Source organism: Eurytemora carolleeae, unplaced genomic scaffold (genome assembly GCF_000591075.1).
Source record: "Eurytemora carolleeae unplaced genomic scaffold, Eaff_2.0 scaffold68, whole genome shotgun sequence".
Classification (NCBI taxonomy): Eukaryota; Metazoa; Arthropoda; class Copepoda; order Calanoida; family Temoridae; genus Eurytemora; species Eurytemora carolleeae.
In genome coordinates this window covers 255,068-274,588 of record NW_019396093.1, presented here as the reverse complement: position 1 = coordinate 274,588, position 19,521 = coordinate 255,068, and the positions used below count along the sequence as shown (strand labels likewise).

General features: G+C 31.6%; 1 protein-coding gene across 3 annotated transcripts in view; it reads right to left on the bottom strand.

The window, feature by feature from the left end:
* Positions 1-1,790: 1,790 nt before the first annotated feature.
* Positions 1,791-19,521, bottom strand: part of LOC111694716 (serine/threonine-protein kinase BRSK2) — a 70,468-nt gene continuing 52,737 nt past the window's right edge. The window contains exons 11-23 of one of the 3 annotated variants that reach the window (XM_023463704.1): positions 18,537-18,604; positions 17,862-17,992; positions 15,924-15,986; positions 14,554-14,689; positions 13,846-13,899; positions 12,227-12,305; positions 10,943-11,112; positions 9,938-10,030; positions 8,538-8,625; positions 7,955-8,130; positions 7,316-7,384; positions 5,291-5,481; positions 1,791-4,023 (exon numbers count right to left, since the gene is read on the bottom strand). In XM_023463704.1, coding sequence (XP_023319472.1) covers positions 3,813-4,023; positions 5,291-5,481; positions 7,316-7,384; positions 7,955-8,130; positions 8,538-8,625; positions 9,938-10,030; positions 10,943-11,112; positions 12,227-12,305; positions 13,846-13,899; positions 14,554-14,689; positions 15,924-15,986; positions 17,862-17,992; positions 18,537-18,604 — 1,529 coding nt within the window. In that variant the 3' untranslated portion in view covers positions 1,791-3,812. The remainder of the gene's footprint in view (positions 4,024-5,290; positions 5,482-7,315; positions 7,385-7,954; positions 8,131-8,537; positions 8,626-9,937; positions 10,031-10,942; positions 11,113-12,226; positions 12,306-13,845; positions 13,900-14,553; positions 14,690-15,923; positions 15,987-17,861; positions 17,993-18,536; positions 18,605-19,521) is intronic. The other 2 variants (XM_023463705.1, XM_023463706.1) reach the window with 2 other exon arrangements.

Here is a 19,521-nt window from a genome sequence, read left to right as displayed (position 1 = left end):
AGATCAAGGGGTGTGGCGAACATATTGGAAGTTCTTTTTAGGTACCTTTTATAGGAAAAGGTCGCTGGGATACTTATTTTTAAATCTATATCATAAAGTAGTATAAAAATCTTTTTGCTTGTTTGATTGGATGTTTGATCTTATTTCTGTGATCTCTTGACTGATTTGCCTCAAATTTTGATCAGGAAACCACAGTAATGTTTCTAAGTTGAGTGGGTTGGCTTTTACATTGGAAAACTAAACTTCCAAATAAATATAAATATACAATGTCAGGTTTAAGTCACATATATTGAGTGGTTAATGCAGAAGTGGAAGAACTTCGTAGAATAAGTTCAACTACTTCTATTGTGCGTCGGCTTGCGTTAAACATAAGTGGTTAAACATAGTCTATGTAGTCCAACTTAAATTCGGACCCAGACATTTTTTTCAGTTGCACCAATGACGATTTAATTAATATACAAATACATTTCACTGAAGCTCAACATTAAAATACATACAATATCATCCTTTTATACAGAGTCATTAATTTTATTGATCTATATTCAACAATTAAAATGAAAATGTTCAGAATTGCTGTTAGTGTATTGTTTTAAAACATAGCTAAACATATGAATACAATAATTTAAAGACAAAGGAATTATATAAATCAAATGCTAAAATATTAACAACTAACTATAATGATTCAATAATAAATATTATTTATACGAGTTGTTTAGCAATTATTATGAAATTAGCTGCAAGCTGTAAATGCTCATTTGTTCATAAATAAAAAAATCCCGGTCTTTTTCTAAAACAAACTAAAACATACAAAAATCTTTATTTATTAACCTGAAAAAGAAAGTAGGAAAGAAAATTTAATTTCGAAGCTAAGTTAACTTTTATCTTTTAGAGTTACAAAAAGATGACAATTAGCCTTTCTTGGGGAAAGAGAGAGCAACAGTGGAAAGGAGGGAGGGGGGTGCAGTGCTTTCTTCTTGAATACTTTAGGAATGGAATCAGAAGTTTCTGTGTTTTAGATTATTAGATTAAAATCCAAACAGGACGGAAAATAAGCATTCTTATCCCGGACATTCATCGGTCTAAGTATTCATTTGTTCACACTAAAAAGGCTAAAAATGACCAAATTCTGAAAACTGAAAAATAACATTTTTTTATGGAAGATGAGAAAAATTTAAGGCTAAGACTGATATTTTCAACAAGGCTAGCTAACTGGCAAGAGCAGGAGTTAAGAAACTTATAAATATGTTAATGTTTAAACAAAACCCTTGGGACAAAGGATATTATAGAAATATTTGGTTCTTTAAAAAAAATATAAAGAATGAACGAACATTTCAAGTCGATTATTGATGTTAATACAACTCATAACAATTAATCAATCAATTAAACTTTTAACAAATTAAGATAATAACAGCGGCATAACAAATTAATCAAATATCAAATTACCTTTTTTATAACAAATTAACGTTAAATTTAACTGTATAAGGCATTAAGTTTAAATCGATACTGTAATAACTAAGGACTAGAAGTTGCAATGGCTAAAAATCAAAACTATTAAAGAGTAATATCACATTGTTTTTTATTTACATTCTAAAACTAAATCTAACATAGCCAGACAAGCTAAGATGTGTCCATTACTGTTATAAATACTATTTCCAGAAAAGAAGAGCGACGCCATTTTTACAAACTTCGCAACAAATCAAATGGCGGTCGCCCCTGTTCTTAAGAAGGAAAGTATAGCAGGCAAAAAGTTGTATTGTAAATGCAATGACAAGCTAATATATATACTATTATCTGCATAAAGCTTGAGAGTATATGAGGACGTTGTTTTCTATATAGCAAAACGATAATGTGAGTTTAATGATTCAATTAATGGTTACACAGCTTTTTTAAACTGCAGGTTTTGGCCCCAATTCATCCATTAGTCGATCTTTAGCTAGAATAGTCAATAATCATTAACACAATAAAAATGTTACTTTTTAGAAAGTTTAAAGTGATTTGTCCCATCATCATGATGTTATTTTAAACAAATCAAATACGCTTCGGGTTTCTGAACACTTTATTAAACTTCAAAAATATGATTATTTTGGTTTAATTAAAATTATCGTCATTTTGTGCATAGCTTCTAAATGTTACCATTTTAATATTAGATTGTATTTCCAAATTTCATAAATAACTGAAAACATTAAAGTCATATCTAGAGAAAATGAAAAAATTGAAATTGGAAAAACAAAACTATTGTATAATATTGTATTACTAAAACTCTTTTAAGAGAAGTATTAAAATGTTTAAAGGAAAACCTAAAGGAAAATTATCAAAAAGTTCAATAAAATTGTTCAGCCCATGTATTTGCCAAAGTTTAGAATTAAAAAACGTTAATTTTCCCAAAATAGATTTCCCAGTTAACAATAAGTTTCTTGCAAATGTTTCCAAAAAAACTATTCAAAAAAATGTTCAGAGAACAAATCCCAACATCTTCCTATAAAAGGAGTAATTTTTTAATTAAAATGGTGATTGGTGGGCCTAAACTTATAAAGCATAAGAGTATGATACAATCTAAGGCCGTTACAGCACAATGCAGGGTTGTCATGGTACAGCTTCTCAGGTCGGTACAATACAGTCTCAAGTTGGTACAGTACAGTCTCAGGTCGGTACTGTGCAATCTCACGTTGGTATGGTACGTTCTCGGATCAGTACGGTACAGTCTTGGGTCGGTATGGTACAGTCTCGGGTCGGTATGGTACAGTCTCGGGTCGGTACAGTACAGTCTCAGGGCACTGCCTTTCAATTCAAGATTTACATGTTAACGATCTCACGTCGATACGGTAATATCTTAGGTCGGTACTGTACAATCCAAAAATACTCAGGATCAAGGCATGTACAAGATGTGAGTTCCCCTAAACAGTATTGACTTTAAATCACAAACAATATGTTTAAGAAAATATAATGCCTCATTGAAAGCTTTTTCAATTCTTCACTGTAGATTTGAATATAATGGATGAATCTGTCAGCCCGTTTTTTATGTAAGTCTTTGGTTTTTTTGCTCACCCTGTTTTTAAATAATTTGAGCTTCGCTATAATCAGATGGAAACTAAGTGCTCCAACACATGTTTAGTGTTTAACAATGTGCAAATAATAATAATAATAATAATAGACATATATGATGATAACTATTTATCTAGCGCCACCCTGCCAAGTCTTTACCGGATTTATTACATTTCCCACTGTGACGACTGGCCACTTGAACTGGTGTTAGTGTCTCGGACACCCAAGGATAACCAGTGTTAGTGCCCCAGCCGCCCAAGGATGACTAGGGTTTTGTCCTGGTTGCCCGTGGATGACTGATGTTCATGTCCCTGTTGGCCCAGGATGACCAGTGTTAGTCTCCGTGTTACCTGGGGTTGACCGGTATGAGTTTCTAGGTTGCCAGAGAATGACCGGTGTTAATGCCCGAGGGGCTTCCCGAGAATGACAGGTTTTAGTATCCAGGGTTAGCTAAGGATGACTCGAAAATGATCGGTATAAGTGCCAGGGTTGCCAAATGATGACCAGCGTTAATGCCCCAGATGCCTAAGGATAATTGTTCTTAGTGCCCCAGATGCTCGAGAATGACCGGTGTTAATTCCCTAGTTGCCTGAGAATGCCTGGTGTTAAACTAACCCTGTTAGTCTCTATGTAACCTGGGGATGACTGGTATCAGTGCCTGGGTTGCCAGAGAGAATGACTGGTGTCAATCCCCAGGGTTTCCCGAGAATGACCGAGGTTAGTGTCAGGGTTGCCAAAGATGACCGGCTTTAGTCCTAAGGTTGCCTGAGTTAGGCAAAAATGATTGATTTTACATCGTTATTATTACTTCCATCTTCTGAAAGTTCCTTAACAGAACCATTATTTCCGTTCACTTTGTGATTTATTTCATTATTCTCCCCTTCTACACTTTTCTCTATATTCTCTGCGCTCAGACTCGTCTCTGAATCCGTGGCCTTAGTTCCGTTGGTTTGAGGCGGAGCCTCCTCAGTTCTTTCAGATCTGTAAAAAATACAATTTTAATAAGCTTAATGCAAAATCAGATATTGAGAATGATTAAAAAATGAAGGCACTAAGAAACATAAAAGTAAATTTATTTCTGTATTTCTTTTTCAAAAATTTTTTTTTTATTAGTTTGGAAAATATCGAAAGAGTTTTGCTTATATCATGAAACCTGAAAATTCTCAGAAATATAATTTAACAAAATAAAGATAATGGCGTTCTTCAGTTTGGTAAAAGGCTATGAAAGGTTTTGTTAAAAAATGAAAATATGAAAGATAATTCCTCTGAAACCTTCTAGTCTATTTTAAGATTTTTCTAGTAAAACTCTCATTAACTTTAAAAACGCATTAGTCGGATCAAAAATTACGCAGAAAATATTTTATTGCTGGAAATGCTGAGTAGAGAACACTACAACAAAGCTTGGGTCTCCCAAAGCCCAGTTTTAAGCCTTAAATATAAGCATATCTAAAGTTGTTTAAAGGGTATACCATTGTGTTGTGGATCATGTAAAATTCTACCCCAAATGGCGGGTCACTTGAAATTACATTCCTTTATAAAAAAAATAGGAAAAAGTATACAAATATTTCCTTGAATTAAAGATTGCCTAGAACGATTTCGAGTGTCCATTAATATTATGGATTCTTCAATAGAAAAATATTTACAGAGAAATCCTTAAAAATAGGAATACGACTTTTAGACTGTAAGCGTAGGTTCTAGTGACCATCAATACAAAGATGACAATTCACAACGGTACCCTTAAATCCTTTGTTTGATCAAGTATGGATTAGATATCACTTATAATTCATAATAATAATAATAATGATAAAATATTTCAAATTAATTTATAATTCTGACAACTGATTATTTTTAATTGTGGTTTCTCTACAACGTGACTTGGGCATTTCTACTGCAAGGAAACATATGGGAATAATAAAGGATACCGTTGTGAATCGGTTATTACAGTCTTTGCATAACGCGTCACTAGAAAATACGCTCCATGTAGCGTAACATACGCTCCAGTTATAATTGTGATGTAGCGTAACATAAACTCATTTCACAAAATACCTTGCTGTAGAACTATTGGCTTTAAAACAGCAACAAATATGTATAAAATTCTTAAATGTCGTCTTCCTATTCCTCAGTTTTACGGGTCCCATTGTGGCTAATAACGTTTTATTAGATTCTATCAAAGTGATATTTGGCGCTAAACGCTTGTTCTGTAATTATAAAAGAGTGATAGCATGTTCTGTCAAATTAATAGTTTCACCTGACACTCGGTTTTCTTGAAAGTGAAGGAGTGGGTGTTGAAATACTCTCTCTACTGCCCCGCCTACTCCCCTGGCTGCCCCGCCTACTGGAGCTGGGACTCCCTTTCCTACTGTTGGTTGGAGTCTTCATGTTGACTGTAGGAGAGGAACCACGGGACGAGGAGTTTGTACATCTTACAACATCTTCAGTCTAAAATAAAATCTTTTCAATACATTTCAAACCAAATAGAAGAAGAAGGTCGAAGCTCGACATTACTGGCAAGACTTTGTGACCTCGTAACTCCTCTAGTTTAGTTTACCGTGAATAATCTTATATTTTTCTATATTACGTATTTCAACATAATTTGAAACCAAAATTATCTAAATTTGAGCGAAATTCTTAATATCTCCGGTAGGTTTGGAACCATAATTTGAAAATGACAAGAGATTTTGTGACTATTGTGAATTCTATAAATTTTGGGGATCAATGCTTGATCCCGAAATTCACAACACAAGTTTAGGTTCTGATTTTATAAATTGTGGATTGAATTTTTTTAAAATTTGTATATTTAAAAAGATTTTGTCTCTTATGAGTTTCCAAACAAATCTAATAAGTTAAGAAAGAAATTTTTTAGTTCTATTACTCTTGTATAAAGTTTGCTTTAAGTCAAAATATAAAAAAACGTTAAATTAAAAGAATTAAAGGTGCGAACGTTTGTCTCCTTTTATGCAAAAATAATATACAGTATCCTGAATATATTTTTGTATTTCGATGTTTTGCTAATAAAGCAGTGCACGTGCAAAAACAGAATGTCTTTTATAAACAAAAGTTTAAAAGTGTCTAACTACTTTCTAAATAATTGTTGCAAATTGCAAACAAAGATGAAATAGCAAAAAAAGAAGTCTTTTTTGAATATTTAAATATTTCAACAATTTTCTAATTTTAGACCTACAAAGTTGAGTTTTTTTTCATTTAAAAAACAGAATAAATTGTAAAGAAAATACTTGTTTATAGAAATATATTTGTCCCTGAAAATTTACTGGATTATGTAAAAAGTCAGTTACTGACAGCTCTTAAACTACAAATAAAAAAAATATGTAAAGAAGAAGGTTTGAGATACTTTACTTAACAAGGATTTTTTATTCGTCCAGAGTCAGGGATAAACAAGTTTAAACTTGAAAATATTTCTAATTTTCGCTTGAAATTTTCGGAAATATATGGAAGTTTTTGTAAAAAAATAAAATAGTTATTTTTTATAACTAAAGAACATATTTTAGCTTATTAGTTGGAACATTTCTTGGCTGTCAACGTAGTTTAAAGCAACCCTTTGAAAATTTCTATAATCAATTCACAAAGGTACCCTTTACACCTAAAAACAATAAGGGGAGATTGTCGTTTTTTTTTCTTAGAAAGGTTAAATGATGTCAATTTTCTTCGTTATTTCTATTGGATTAATTAACTATTTCCTTTTATACTGAAACCAAAATTAAAATCACAAATCTTTTGATGAAAAATAAGGATACCTTCTTAATGTAAACTCAGAATAAGGTTAAAATGGGCACTGTCATAAAGGGTAACTTAAAATTACGGCTACAGTCTCTATACAGTCAAGATAGATATTAAAGTAATATAAGAGTAAAAATAATATATTTTGGCCCTAGGGATGTTTTCATTGAAGCCCAGTTCAAACCTAGAAAGTAAGGATTTTTTTTTTATTTAATACAAGTGACGGAATTTAAAGAATTGGAGAGAGGTTCAAATCCTGAATCACCGATTGAAGGTTTAAATTAATGAGGATTCGAAACGTTGATTCAGGATTTGAACCGGCGGTAGGTAGTTCAGGGACCTCTCCAATTCATTAAATTTGGTCCCATAATCGTCGAGAAAATGCAATTATTAATAAAAAACCTTCAAGAGTAACAAACAATAATCATTTCAAATGTTTTCGACTGTATTCAGTCATTAGTGCATTCCAGTGCATAAATAAAGTTCAAAATAAAAAAATTAAAATAGAATAATGGTGGTCCTAGCTTGGGCAGCCAACCTTTATTTCGACTGGACCGGAATGTGGTCTACATCTAGGACTGGAGGGGGGACTACCCTCAGTAATATTCTGAAATATCCTTCCTTTAAAAACAAGTTTTAGAATAAAAAAAGAGAAAATTTTGAGCTTTTATTTTTTTGGAATTTAATTAAAGTTTATACAGGGCAAATTTGTCGTTGAAGATTGACGAAATAGGCCAACATAAGTTTTGTAACATTTATGTTTGTTTGCAAGCAATCCCTTTAAAAGAAATGTTAACTTTTGCAGATTTAGTTTGAGTGTAATATTTTATATTAAGTAGAACAACATCATTACCCACAAAGAATTAGACTTCAGAGACGACTGTACGAAATTTGTTAAGTTTCTTTTTTACATTCATTTTAAAGTTTTTAACAGCCTACTTGTAGGCCAAAACATTGGCATATTTTTGTGCTATATTATTAAGTAGACATACTAAATTGAATCAAAAATCAAACTTTGAATCGACAAATTTTAATAGTTTTGAGTCGTCTTTACAGGCTCATTCTTTTCGAGTAACCCTGTACATTGCTAATTTATCAACCACAACACAAATGTGTTGTGCAGCGCCCTAAATTCCTCGAATTATTTCCCTCCATAAAATATTTATTTATTTTCTACCTGTTTAGTTGAATGTTGCTCGATCATTCGGTTTGAAGTGTCTGATTCACTTTCACTTATTTCGCCTTGATGAGTACTCCGCCGTTGTGCCCGAGGCGAAGCAGGCGGAGCTCGCCTTGAAGCACAGACCATACTCTGGATATGCTCACATATTCGCCGGAAACGGCGAATGTTACCTAATCATAAAATTTTCATGTCAAAGTTACTAAAATCTGGGTGAATATTATTAAAGAAATAAGCATAAAAAAATCGAGGCAAATGTTATAAGATAATTAAAGGTATAATGACTAGAAGAAATATAGGAGGATGTATAAGTACTAGAAATCGGTATGAATTTTCTAAAATCGAGGTATAATTACCAGAATATTATGGCTTAACGGCGAAATCAAACGAAATTACGGTGAATATTTTGGCAAAAAATGTATATTTACCCGAATGTTATGGCATAAAGTCATAATTAATAGAAATGAGGGTGAGTATTATAACAAAAAGGCATATTTATTAACAAATATTACTAACAAATCAGGATTAATTTTATGTCAGAAATCAGGGTGAATGTTATGACTTAGTTAGGCATAATTACCAGAAATCAGGGTGAATGTTATGGCATAAAGGCAATCTGCCGTTGATTCGGATTTATTGACGGCTGAAATATCAACCTGCATTCGAACCTATATAAAAATGAACAATTAAGTATAAAATTTGCTTAAAAACGTATAAATTGTAATTTGTAATTCTAAAAAATTTAAAATTTGAGAAAATTAAAAATTACATTTTCAAGAAAATACAATACTAAATATTAGAGACAGAAAATGTTGTACAACTAAAAATACAGCGAGAACCAGAACACTCTGGAATATTAAGACGACTTTTAGACTCAAGTTATGACTTTATGTAGTCAAATGAATATGAGACACAGCAATTATTCAGTGTAAACATACCCATTCCACTTGAATAAGTGATTAATAAGTTAACAGTAAAACATTTCGCTTTGTAATAACATCAATTACACATCAGTATCACTTTAAAGTCGTCTTCCTATTCCACAGTTTCCGGTTCTCACTGCAATTTCATCATTAAATTAAGTATGAATAGGTTCTGTGAAAATAGACTTTGCGTCGTAAAATAAGATGGTTCTTATATTTCTCTGCTTTTTGTAAACATAAGACTAAAAATATTCAAATCTCTAAGTTCAAATATACCTTTAAACAGAAAAATCCAATTTTCAATTTTATGAAAAAAAACGTTCCCGGAAAAATTTAGTTGACCTTTTATAATGAATGAGTCTTTATTGACAACCTAAAAATAATGATCCAATAAGGTTGATTTTTGTTTTTATCAGTGTATGGATTCCAAATTAAATACTTAATAACTTGACATAGAAAAACATGTTTAAAGTTTAAATCGTCAGAAACTATGACGCCATACTCGTCTCTTAAGTCTTTATAAGTAAGCCTCTAAGTTATGAAACCTGCAGTGTCGAGAACCGAGTTTAAGGAATAGGGTGCAGCTAGGTAGTTTTGACAATACCACCATTCTTTAAGGACTGTTGAGGATATAAAATATATCGAAATTAATTTCCAAACCCGAGTTTTTTTTCCTGTGAGAGTGAAACCTTTTTTTGCTAGTTTGGACAATTTACATAGGTAAGGACATTTTGTAGATGAATTATACTGTTAAGTTGTTTTTATATTTTCTTTCTTTCTTAAATTAAATTCTTTCACGACGAAACTGATTTTTTGCCACAAATTCAAATTTTCTAATTACTAAATATTTGTAACCTGAAAGAACCTGTGATATTTTCATCTTGGATTATTTGATCCAAAAGAATTCATTGGTTGTCATAATACGTTAATTTGCAAAGATATAGGAATTAGAAAATCAGAGTTTGTGGAAAAATTAATTTCCTTGGTAATCCCCAATAAAGAAACTCTTGAGATTCGTTCAGCAATACTCCTTTAAATATCTTGCACTGTTCTCTACCTGTCTTTGAAACATGGTAGACGCAGTTGACCCTCTCTTGTACTCTAACCGGAACGACATTGGTGTCACCACACTGTGTTGAAGATCGCTGACCTAAATTTAAAGTTTTAAAAAAATCTAAGAAGCCAAAATCAAGAAGAAAACCCATTAAACGATTTTTTTTACTCAGAAAAAAAATACATTTTTTCACCTTTTAGATTTTACCTATCCCAAAAAGTGTTTGTTCTCAAAGAATTATATTCAAAATATTAATTCAAAAAGCTATTTTCTCAGTACCTAATACATTTTTATAAAGACGGTAAAATCTGTCTAGATGTTTTATTTTGTACAATTTTATCTTTGATAAGGAATATCTTATTAAAAAATACTCAAGCAAGGTTTTATATCTGAAATAAAACAAAATATTATTACAGAAAAAGTTATGAAACCATATATGCGGTAAATGTTTTCAGAAAATATTTTTCAAAATATTTTTAACGATCAATCTGAATAACATCGTTTGAATTAATGTTATAAAACGCTGTACTCTTAAAACAAATTTTTCACCATATTGGGATCGATTATATATGTAATTTTTTACCATATTGGGGTTGATTATATATGTAATTTTTCACCATATTGGGGTCGATTATATATGCAATTTTTCACCATATTGGGGTCGATTATATATGTAATTTTTTACCGTATTGGGGTCGATCATATATGTAATTTTACACCATATTGGGGTCGATTATATATGTAATTTTTCACCATATTGGGGTCGATCGTATATGTAATTTTCCAAATAAAACGAAATTTTAATTACGATATAAACCATTGTTTCTTTAACTGAGAAACAGTATATGCATATTGACAGAAAAGCATTTCTGGAAAAGAGAATATCTTGTCCATTTTCTGACCTAATAGTTTAAAGAATTTGTTTATAACCTCTTTTATTAATAAAGGTTCATTTCAAATTTCGTTGACAATCCTTTAAAAGAAATTTCAAAACATTTCTCAACTTACCGAAAGAAATGCATGAATAAGATCGGCTTTAATGGTTGCCAATGATTTTCCTTTAACTACTACGGTATAGTTCTCTTCCTTCTCAGTAGACATCAAGGAACCAAACCAGGATCTTTTAGTTAGTTCAGGAGATGATTCAGGGGTTGGATGGTGGCTGGAAACAAGATCATCTAGAAAAAGAATATTGTTTTTCTCTTTTTAAAACTTTAATGCTTTTATTGCATTCGTTTACCATGATTTAAAATTTTGCTGATGTGTCTGGGTTTTTTTTAGTAGATTTCCGAAATTGTAAAAAATAAATTTTTTCAATTTTTATTGTCCATAAACCTTTCTTTAATGTCAGATCCACACAAAAAAAAATTTAACTCTCCCCAGAAAATTAAATTTTCTAACCATAAATATCATTTCAAAATAATGTCATATACCTTTGTTATTTTAAAATATGTAATTTACAGTGCATGAGACCAATAAAACTGGAATAACGATATTTGAGCACTGTAATTGATGTTGTTTTATTTTAAGCAAATAAAACCAAATAAAAACCAACTTTTATAGTGAAATGGGTATATGACGTGTACATGGGGTACAATTGCTGCATTGTGTATTATATTTTTTGGACTTTTTTAAATATTAACTTGAGTCTAACAGTCGTCTTCCTATTCCACAGCTTTATGAGTCTTACTCTAGTGTTGGGCCCGATCAATTCAAAATTATAGAAAATCTTTAAATTACTAGGCCTTAAAGGGACTGTAAGCATAATTCCAATTAATACGATTCACAACAATACAATAATAATACAAATTTATCCAGATATAAAATTATTTTATCCTGATGCTTCCTATAACTTTTCACTGTGAGGTTTAATTTTATTATGCAAAAATCAATGAAAACTTTGCCAATAACTGCTTTGAAGCTAAATCTAAAAAAAAATATTTAACGTTCTAAAATGTCGATAGGGCTACAAAAAATGTAAAGTAAGATTGTGAGGTAAAATGAAAGGCAAGGCGTTGCAACACTTTGAAGTTTACCAAGTCTTGAAAATGGTTTTAAATTTTCATCTGGATCCATGTGATTGTGGTTATTCTACAATAGAAATGCGCAAGTCATTTTTGTAGATTGAAAATTGAAATTGAATTGAAAATAATTAGTTTTCAATATTATAAACATTGATATCTAACTCATACTTGATTAGACAAAGCATTTAAGGGTATCGTTGTGAATCGGGCATTAAAGCTAACTTAAAATTACTCTTACAATCCCATAAAAAAAAACTGTGTTATGTACCGTGAAGTTTTCTTCTATGGAACCTAGGACTCCCGAGGAAATTATTCTTCAAAGAATTCAACCTAGATCTCCAGTGGGCCTGAAACATACAAAAATATATTTACTACAAATATTAAATTATGTTTTTCGTTTAATCCAAGATTAAGATACACCATGTATTCTTGGGCTGAATTCCTTACGTTTTAAAATTACAACGGAATTGAGTCATTGTAACAAACTCAAATTTTCTAATCCCTATGTCTTTGCAACCTGATAGTGTAAACCTTTGAAATTTCAAAGTTAGATTATTTGATCAAACAGAATTCATAGTTAGAAATATCTAAATATCTACAACATTGGGTTGCAAAGTTATAAGGATTTGAAATCAGACCCTTTGAAATAACAAAATGACTCAAAAGGGCTTTGAGTCATTTTGTCATTGCTCAGTGGTTAAATTTGAAATTTGAATTGAAATTATACTTAACAGTTTTTGTAAGGGTTAGTATAACAAAAGGTCTTCAATTGGTTAACAACAGATAACACAGAATGGGTAGGGGAGGTAGTTGTTGTTCGATATTAATCTTTTGTTTGTGCTTAAAAACCGCAATGAGTATTGAGTAACATCTCTAACATATTTCCCACAGCGGTAAAATTATTCATTTTCCTGGTAAAATCATAGACAAAGATAGATTGCGCATAAGACGACATTCTTCATCTTGAAAGATATAAATGTACAGAGATGTTTTAAAGATATTCCTATTATATAGATTAACTAGGTCGGTTGTGAACATTGGCTGTTCTTATGTCATTGAGTACTTGTAATGTACATGAGTTTTGTAAAAAGAAATTTAAGTTAGTTTAGTCCTTCTCATGTCTTTCTTTAGTTCTCGTCAATATGACATATTGCTCAGTGAAATAATTTGATATTCTCAAAATAAAATTCACTCCTGAGTGGTTTAATAATTATGAAATCCATTAAAACACCAAACCACTCCGCTTACCATTGAAGTACAATTTAACCCCTAGAAGTATGAGTTCGCGGACTGTACAATTCTTGGTGATTTTGCGTACATAAGCTATCTATGTTTATTTATTTATCTATGGGTAAAATACATTACAAATTCGATCGTATGTCAGTGTCTCATCAATATAATCTATGGTTAGTGCCGAGTGCCAACATTATGTAATTCTGGATAAACACACCATGCTAAAAGTTTTAATTAACAATGTTTGATTCTTGATGTTCTACATACATTTACATATACAAATTATTTATGGTGGAAAGGGTTGTTGTTGTTGTTCGTAATGAAAACAAAAAATATCCTTTAATATGTTTTCACAGAAAGGATTTATTACATTTTAAAATGTATACTGTCAAGATCCTTGGTCAAAAAATGGAAGACGTTAAACTCTTTTAAATCAAGGAATTTTTTTGGAAGTAAAAACTGCGAGTAAAAGTCATGACTTTATTTACTTTAAAACAACTTGCCGTAAACAATCTTTTTTTCTTTCGGGACTTTATTAAATGATAGAAATTAAGCTTTTTAAAAACTTTTTTTTAACATTTTCCGTCCACTACCGAGCATGACCCTATAATTAGACACGTCCTAGTTTGACCGGCCAAGTTGATTAAATATTACCTGTGATGGGGAACCTGGTGGAGTTGGGAGTAAATGTTCGGTATCTCCTCCGCCCTATAATACAACAAGTATTAAGATATTTATATTCTAAAGAAAAGCTTTTTTAAGATGATTTTCCTTTAAATTTAGAATCACCAGAACAGAGACAGAAAACTCGAGTTTTTAAACTAGAATTTTATAAAATACTACATTGGTTAAGTTCCCAGCGTTGTCCTGGAATTTTAAAAACACTTTCTAATTTTGAATTTATTATGTAGATATGATTTCAGTATACAAAGGCAATTTTTGTTACTATACCGCAATGTTAATTTGGAAATGTTACGGTTGTAAGCATATATATTAATTAATCTTGATGACTTTCTATTTTAGCTTCTTGGCTTTAACGCTTTATAAAACAAATTTAATGGGTGTGTTTATTGTGTTGCATAGATAAAGGAATTGGGTCTTTGCAAGAAACTTAAATTTTCTAATCCCTATATTTTTGCAACTTGATGATGTAGACCTTTGCTATTTAAAGTTTGGTTGCAAAGTTAAAGGGATTAGAAAATCTGAGTTTGTGTCAAAGACTCAATTCCATAGAAAACTTAAGACAGTGCATGACACATCCTGGGACTTTAAACAATATTTCATGTTTCTGGATTGTCCAATAGAATTTTGTTACCAATTAAAAATTAGAAAATACTCCCTTTAATTTTCTCGGTTATTTACCTCGTTTAGCCGCGGTTTATCTTGTCTTTGAAGTTTAGGAGAGGGATGGGGGGAGAAGGGAGGGACCGGGGAGGTGCACAGAGAGGAGGGACCAAAGGACGACAAGGAGGAACCACTTGGTTGTCGTCTTCTATTGCTAAAATTAAATAAATCTTTATTACAACAATTTAACAAAATTAAAAAAAAAATATGAAAATTTTAAAAATATAGTGTCGGATCTATGGGTATATTTTTCCTTCAGGGTTTTTTACTTTTATAGGTTAGGTGTGAAGAAATAGAAATAGACTTTATTGACCTTTTAAGACACATTTAGAAAAAAAACATTTGTTACAAAGTGTGGGTGGGGGCATTGCTAATAAAGAAAAGTATTCCCTAGATCGAACATAATTAATTAGTGCATCTAAATCTTTAAAGCAAAAGTGAAAAGTGCGGTTTTCAGCTTGTTAGTTACTAGCGAGATATTCGAAGCAATTAGAAAAAAGTATTACAAAATACCTTGTCGTTCGTAACTAATAATACCATCCCTATAATACCTGAGTAAAGGGGTCGAGTCCCTAAAATACCTAAGTGAGAGAATTCTAGCCCCTAAAATACCTAAGTAAGAGAATTCTAGCCCCTAAAATACCTGATTAAGAGAATTCTAGCCTCAAAAAATATCTGCGTAAGGGTTACTAGTTCCTAAATTACCTAAGTAGTATAGTAAGTAAGGTGCATGGCTAGTCCCTAAAATAACTAAATAAGGATATTTTATTCTCTAAAATTCACGATTAAGGGTTTTCTCCTAAGTAAGCTGGTCTAGCCCGTAGAATACCTAAGGATGGGGAGTCTAGTCCCTAAAATACCTGAGTAAGCTGGTCTAGCCCGTAGAATACCTAAGGATGGGGAGTCTAGTCCCTAAAATACCTGAGTATCTGGTCTAGCCCATAGAATACCTGAGGAGGGGGAGTCTAGTCCCTAAAATACCTGAGTAAGCTGGTCTAGCCCATAGAATACCTGAGGAGGGGGAGTCTAGTCCCTAAAATACCTGAGTAAGCTGGTCTAGGGGAGTCTAGTCCCTAAAATACCTGAGTAAGCTGGTCTAGCCCATAGAATGCCTGAGTATGGGGAGTCTAGTCCCTAAAATATCTGAGTAAGATATAAGTCTAGCCCATAGAATACCTGAGTATGGGGAGTCTAGTCCCAAAAATACCTGAGTAAGCTATTCTAGCCCATAGAATACCTAAGGATGGGGAGTCTAGTCCCTAAAATACCTGAGTAAGCTGGTCTAGCCCATAGAATACCCGAGTACGGGAAGTCTATAAGGCCCTAAGATATCTAGTAAAGAGGGTCCCTAAAATACCTGAGTAAGGGTGTCCTGGACCCTAAAATACCTGAGTAAGGGTGTCCTGGACCCTGATAGATAATCCACCTCTTTTCTCCTCGGTAAGGCCGGGCTAAACAAGTGTGTCTCTACTTTACAATACAGTGAGGTACAAGAAATATTAGATATTTACAATACAGTGAGATACAAGAAATATTAGATATTTACAAACTTTAACACATTTGACGTGTTTTTCAATGAATAAAGAGTATCATCAACCATTCCATGTTTGTGTTTTTTTATCATCAACCATTCCTGTTTGTGTTTTTTTTTCTTCAAATATAATGAGGATGATAGACATTTCTTTTGTAATTCTTTCTTTAAAAGTTTAATTGAAAAACTCTAAGGTCGAACCCTGTCGTGTGGAATACCGTTAATTTTAAACGGTATTAAGGGATATCGAACAGGGATTGAATTAATTCCTCGGTCTGCATAAGATGGAGAAAAATGGCTGCTGTTTTGTATCTCACTGTGTAGAAATTATACTGACATGTCTCTTCAATCTGGATTTTTCCAGTTTTCGAAGGAAATAAAGATGGAAAGTAATAAATGCCAGTTGCATACGCACCAGCTAACTTTTTAAGCGTAAAAGCAAAAGCAAATGATTGAATAAAATACCACGTAAATTATAATCTTATTACAGTTAAATGCTCATTTAACATTGAAAAAATATTGAATGATTTTTTTCATTATGCTTAAATAATTTACACTTTTTCTTTCTTTAGATTTAGAGTTTTTTTTGCCCATGGTTTGATTGAATAAAATCCTTTTTAATGACAAGTAAATTTACATTTTTGTGAGAAATAAAGAAACTGAACATTTGCCACAAACTCTATTTTTTATTGTTATACTTTTGCAGCCTGGTGTAAGAGCTTTGATCTTTAAAACTATAAATGCTTAAGATCATATAGTCAAAGTTTGAAATATCAATGGTTCACACCATAAGGTTGTAAAAATATAGGGTTCATACAAATTTAAAATGGTGGTGAGTGTTTAGAACATATTGCAATTTATTGTACAATTAAAGGGACTTAATTATTAGATTAACATGACTGATTCACAGCTGAATCCATTAAACAAAGTCTATAATTTCAGTTATTTTCTTTGCTGTCCCTTTTATAGATAAATCAGGCTTAAAAGTTGACAACTTTTAGATAGTTAAACATATTTTGTGAATCTTACATGTTTTTATAATTATAAGGTTACTGGATCGTATCATCTACTACACTCCAGTCCCTTTTATAAAGTACAAAATTAGCTAAGGAATAGAGATGGAAGCTTTATTGCGTGCCGCTGAAAACAGAAACGGAGGCATCTTATCTACAGAGTGTCACACAATTTATTAAAGGTCGTCGTTGATTTTGTGCTGGAATTACTGGAAATATTAAGAATTTTGTTAAGATTTTAATTTATTAAATAAACCCAAAGTTTTCGAAGTCTGGAGCGAAAGTCTACATTTCATTGTTAATTTTGAAAGCACAAAAAGGCAAAGTCCGTTTTGTAATTAATAACTTTAGAAATATTCTTTTAAAATTAGATAGACAAATGAATGCCGCAATTTATTCCAACCTTTAAAGACGACCTTCAAGTCGGCTCTCAACTGTTATGCTTTGTGAGACACCCTATACTCCGGGTCTGTTTTCAGAATTTCTCATGGTGCGATTAAAAGTTCCTACAACGATTTGAAAACAATTTATGTCAGAAATTTTTCCAATTCTCCTCTTAAATTGAAAATAAAAAACATAGCTCGTCGGTTTTTATTTAATTTAGTGCTTCGAAATGTTAAGAAATTCCCGAAAGGTTTTTTAATTTTATAAATTCCTGGAAAAGAATTGGGAAAGCAATTTCCAATAAAATAATAGAAAAATAATGGAAACAAATTGAACTTTGAATTCTCCGCTTTGTTTTCAAGCTTATGGTAACATTTGAAGACGACATTCTGACTAACCTGTAAAGTTGTCTCCTAGGTGTGAGAGGGGATCCCTGGCTAAGCTGGACAAAATGGTTTCCGTTTACTTTACTATGATCAACACGTTTCCGGGGGGGATCCTGACTTCCGCACCGGGAACGAACCATCACCTAGAGCACAACGTTTTTCGTTATCATTTATCATTAATAAATCAACAAATCAATAAATCAATTAATCAATTATCAATAAATCTTCATAAATCAGGAAATAGGAATAAAGGGAAAGGAAATGGCGCTGGTTTGGCATGAGAAAGCCAGTCGCACTGCTTTGCAGACAAGTTCGGTAAACCATACACACACTCCTTTGGTACAGACCCACAACATGAGTACAGTCAAGGAAATTGAAGAACAATGCTGTCCATTATAATTAAGCTTGAATAACGACTAGTTTATAATAATTGGCTTATATAGTGTTGACTTAAATACATAAATAATATACTTCATGTAAATAAAACTTATTTTTAAGTAAACAATTAACAATAAACACGTGTACTCTCCTAGACTGTACAAATACCGAAATTTGTATGTATCTATCTATCTATCTATCTATCTATCTATCTATCTTTCTATCTATCTATCTATCTATCTATCTATCTATCTTTTTAACTCTTTAACTATAATATATCTATCAATCTATCTATATATCTATATATACCTCCGTATCATCTTCATAGGACGGTTTCCTCTTTTTCCGGTCAAGTAGAAGGAAATATATCACCTTTTCTGAAAAGTAGAAAATTGTTTTTAATATTTCAAAAAAGTGGAATCAAGTAAAATGATCCAGAAACAAAAATCTTGACTACTTGAAGAAACAGTTCTCTTGAAGAATCTGGTATTTTCTGAGAGTAAGTGATTGACCCACCCCTCTCATAAAATTTGTATGCATTCATGTGTATTTATAATTGAATTCTCTGATAATATAGTAAAATTAAAGATATAAAGTGAGAGTTGATGATATTGTGAAATAGGAAGACGACTGTCAGACTCAAGTTGTTTCTTTAAATATTCTACACTTTGTTTTCTCAACAGGCGAACTTCCTTACAAGATTTCTCAAAAGGGCAGAATTAAACATACGCTGAATTTTTTAAGAGAAATAAATTATCCCACAACTGCCTTTTTGAATCAGAAATGCGTATAAGGAAGTTCGGTTTTAGCAGATGGAAATACAGTGTAAAGAACATAAAATACAGCAATTATGAAGAGTAGACAGAACCATTTCAAAGGCTGGTTTTCAAGCATACTGGTAAAACTTTTAACTTTATGATATCATCAAAATCCAATAAGATTGCTTAGATAATGTCTTCCTATTCCACAATTTCATATGGTTTACAGAAGAACAAAACTGAATTCTGGATTATTCTGAAATAAATAAAGAATATCTTGAGTAGAAAGGTTTAACGTAAGCTTTTTTATGAACCTATAGTGTACTTAATCATTCTTACTCACTTCATCGTGAATTTCATAAGAAACGTGCTATAAAGTAATCATCGAACTATAAAGTTAAATTAGCTGTACATTATAGCACGTGTGCAATAAAGTTTTGATTGGTTCCCGGATTTTTTCAAATAATTTAGGATATTTCCAATAACTATTTATAACACTGTTATTTTAGTTCGCAGTGTTATAAAGTTTTTGGACA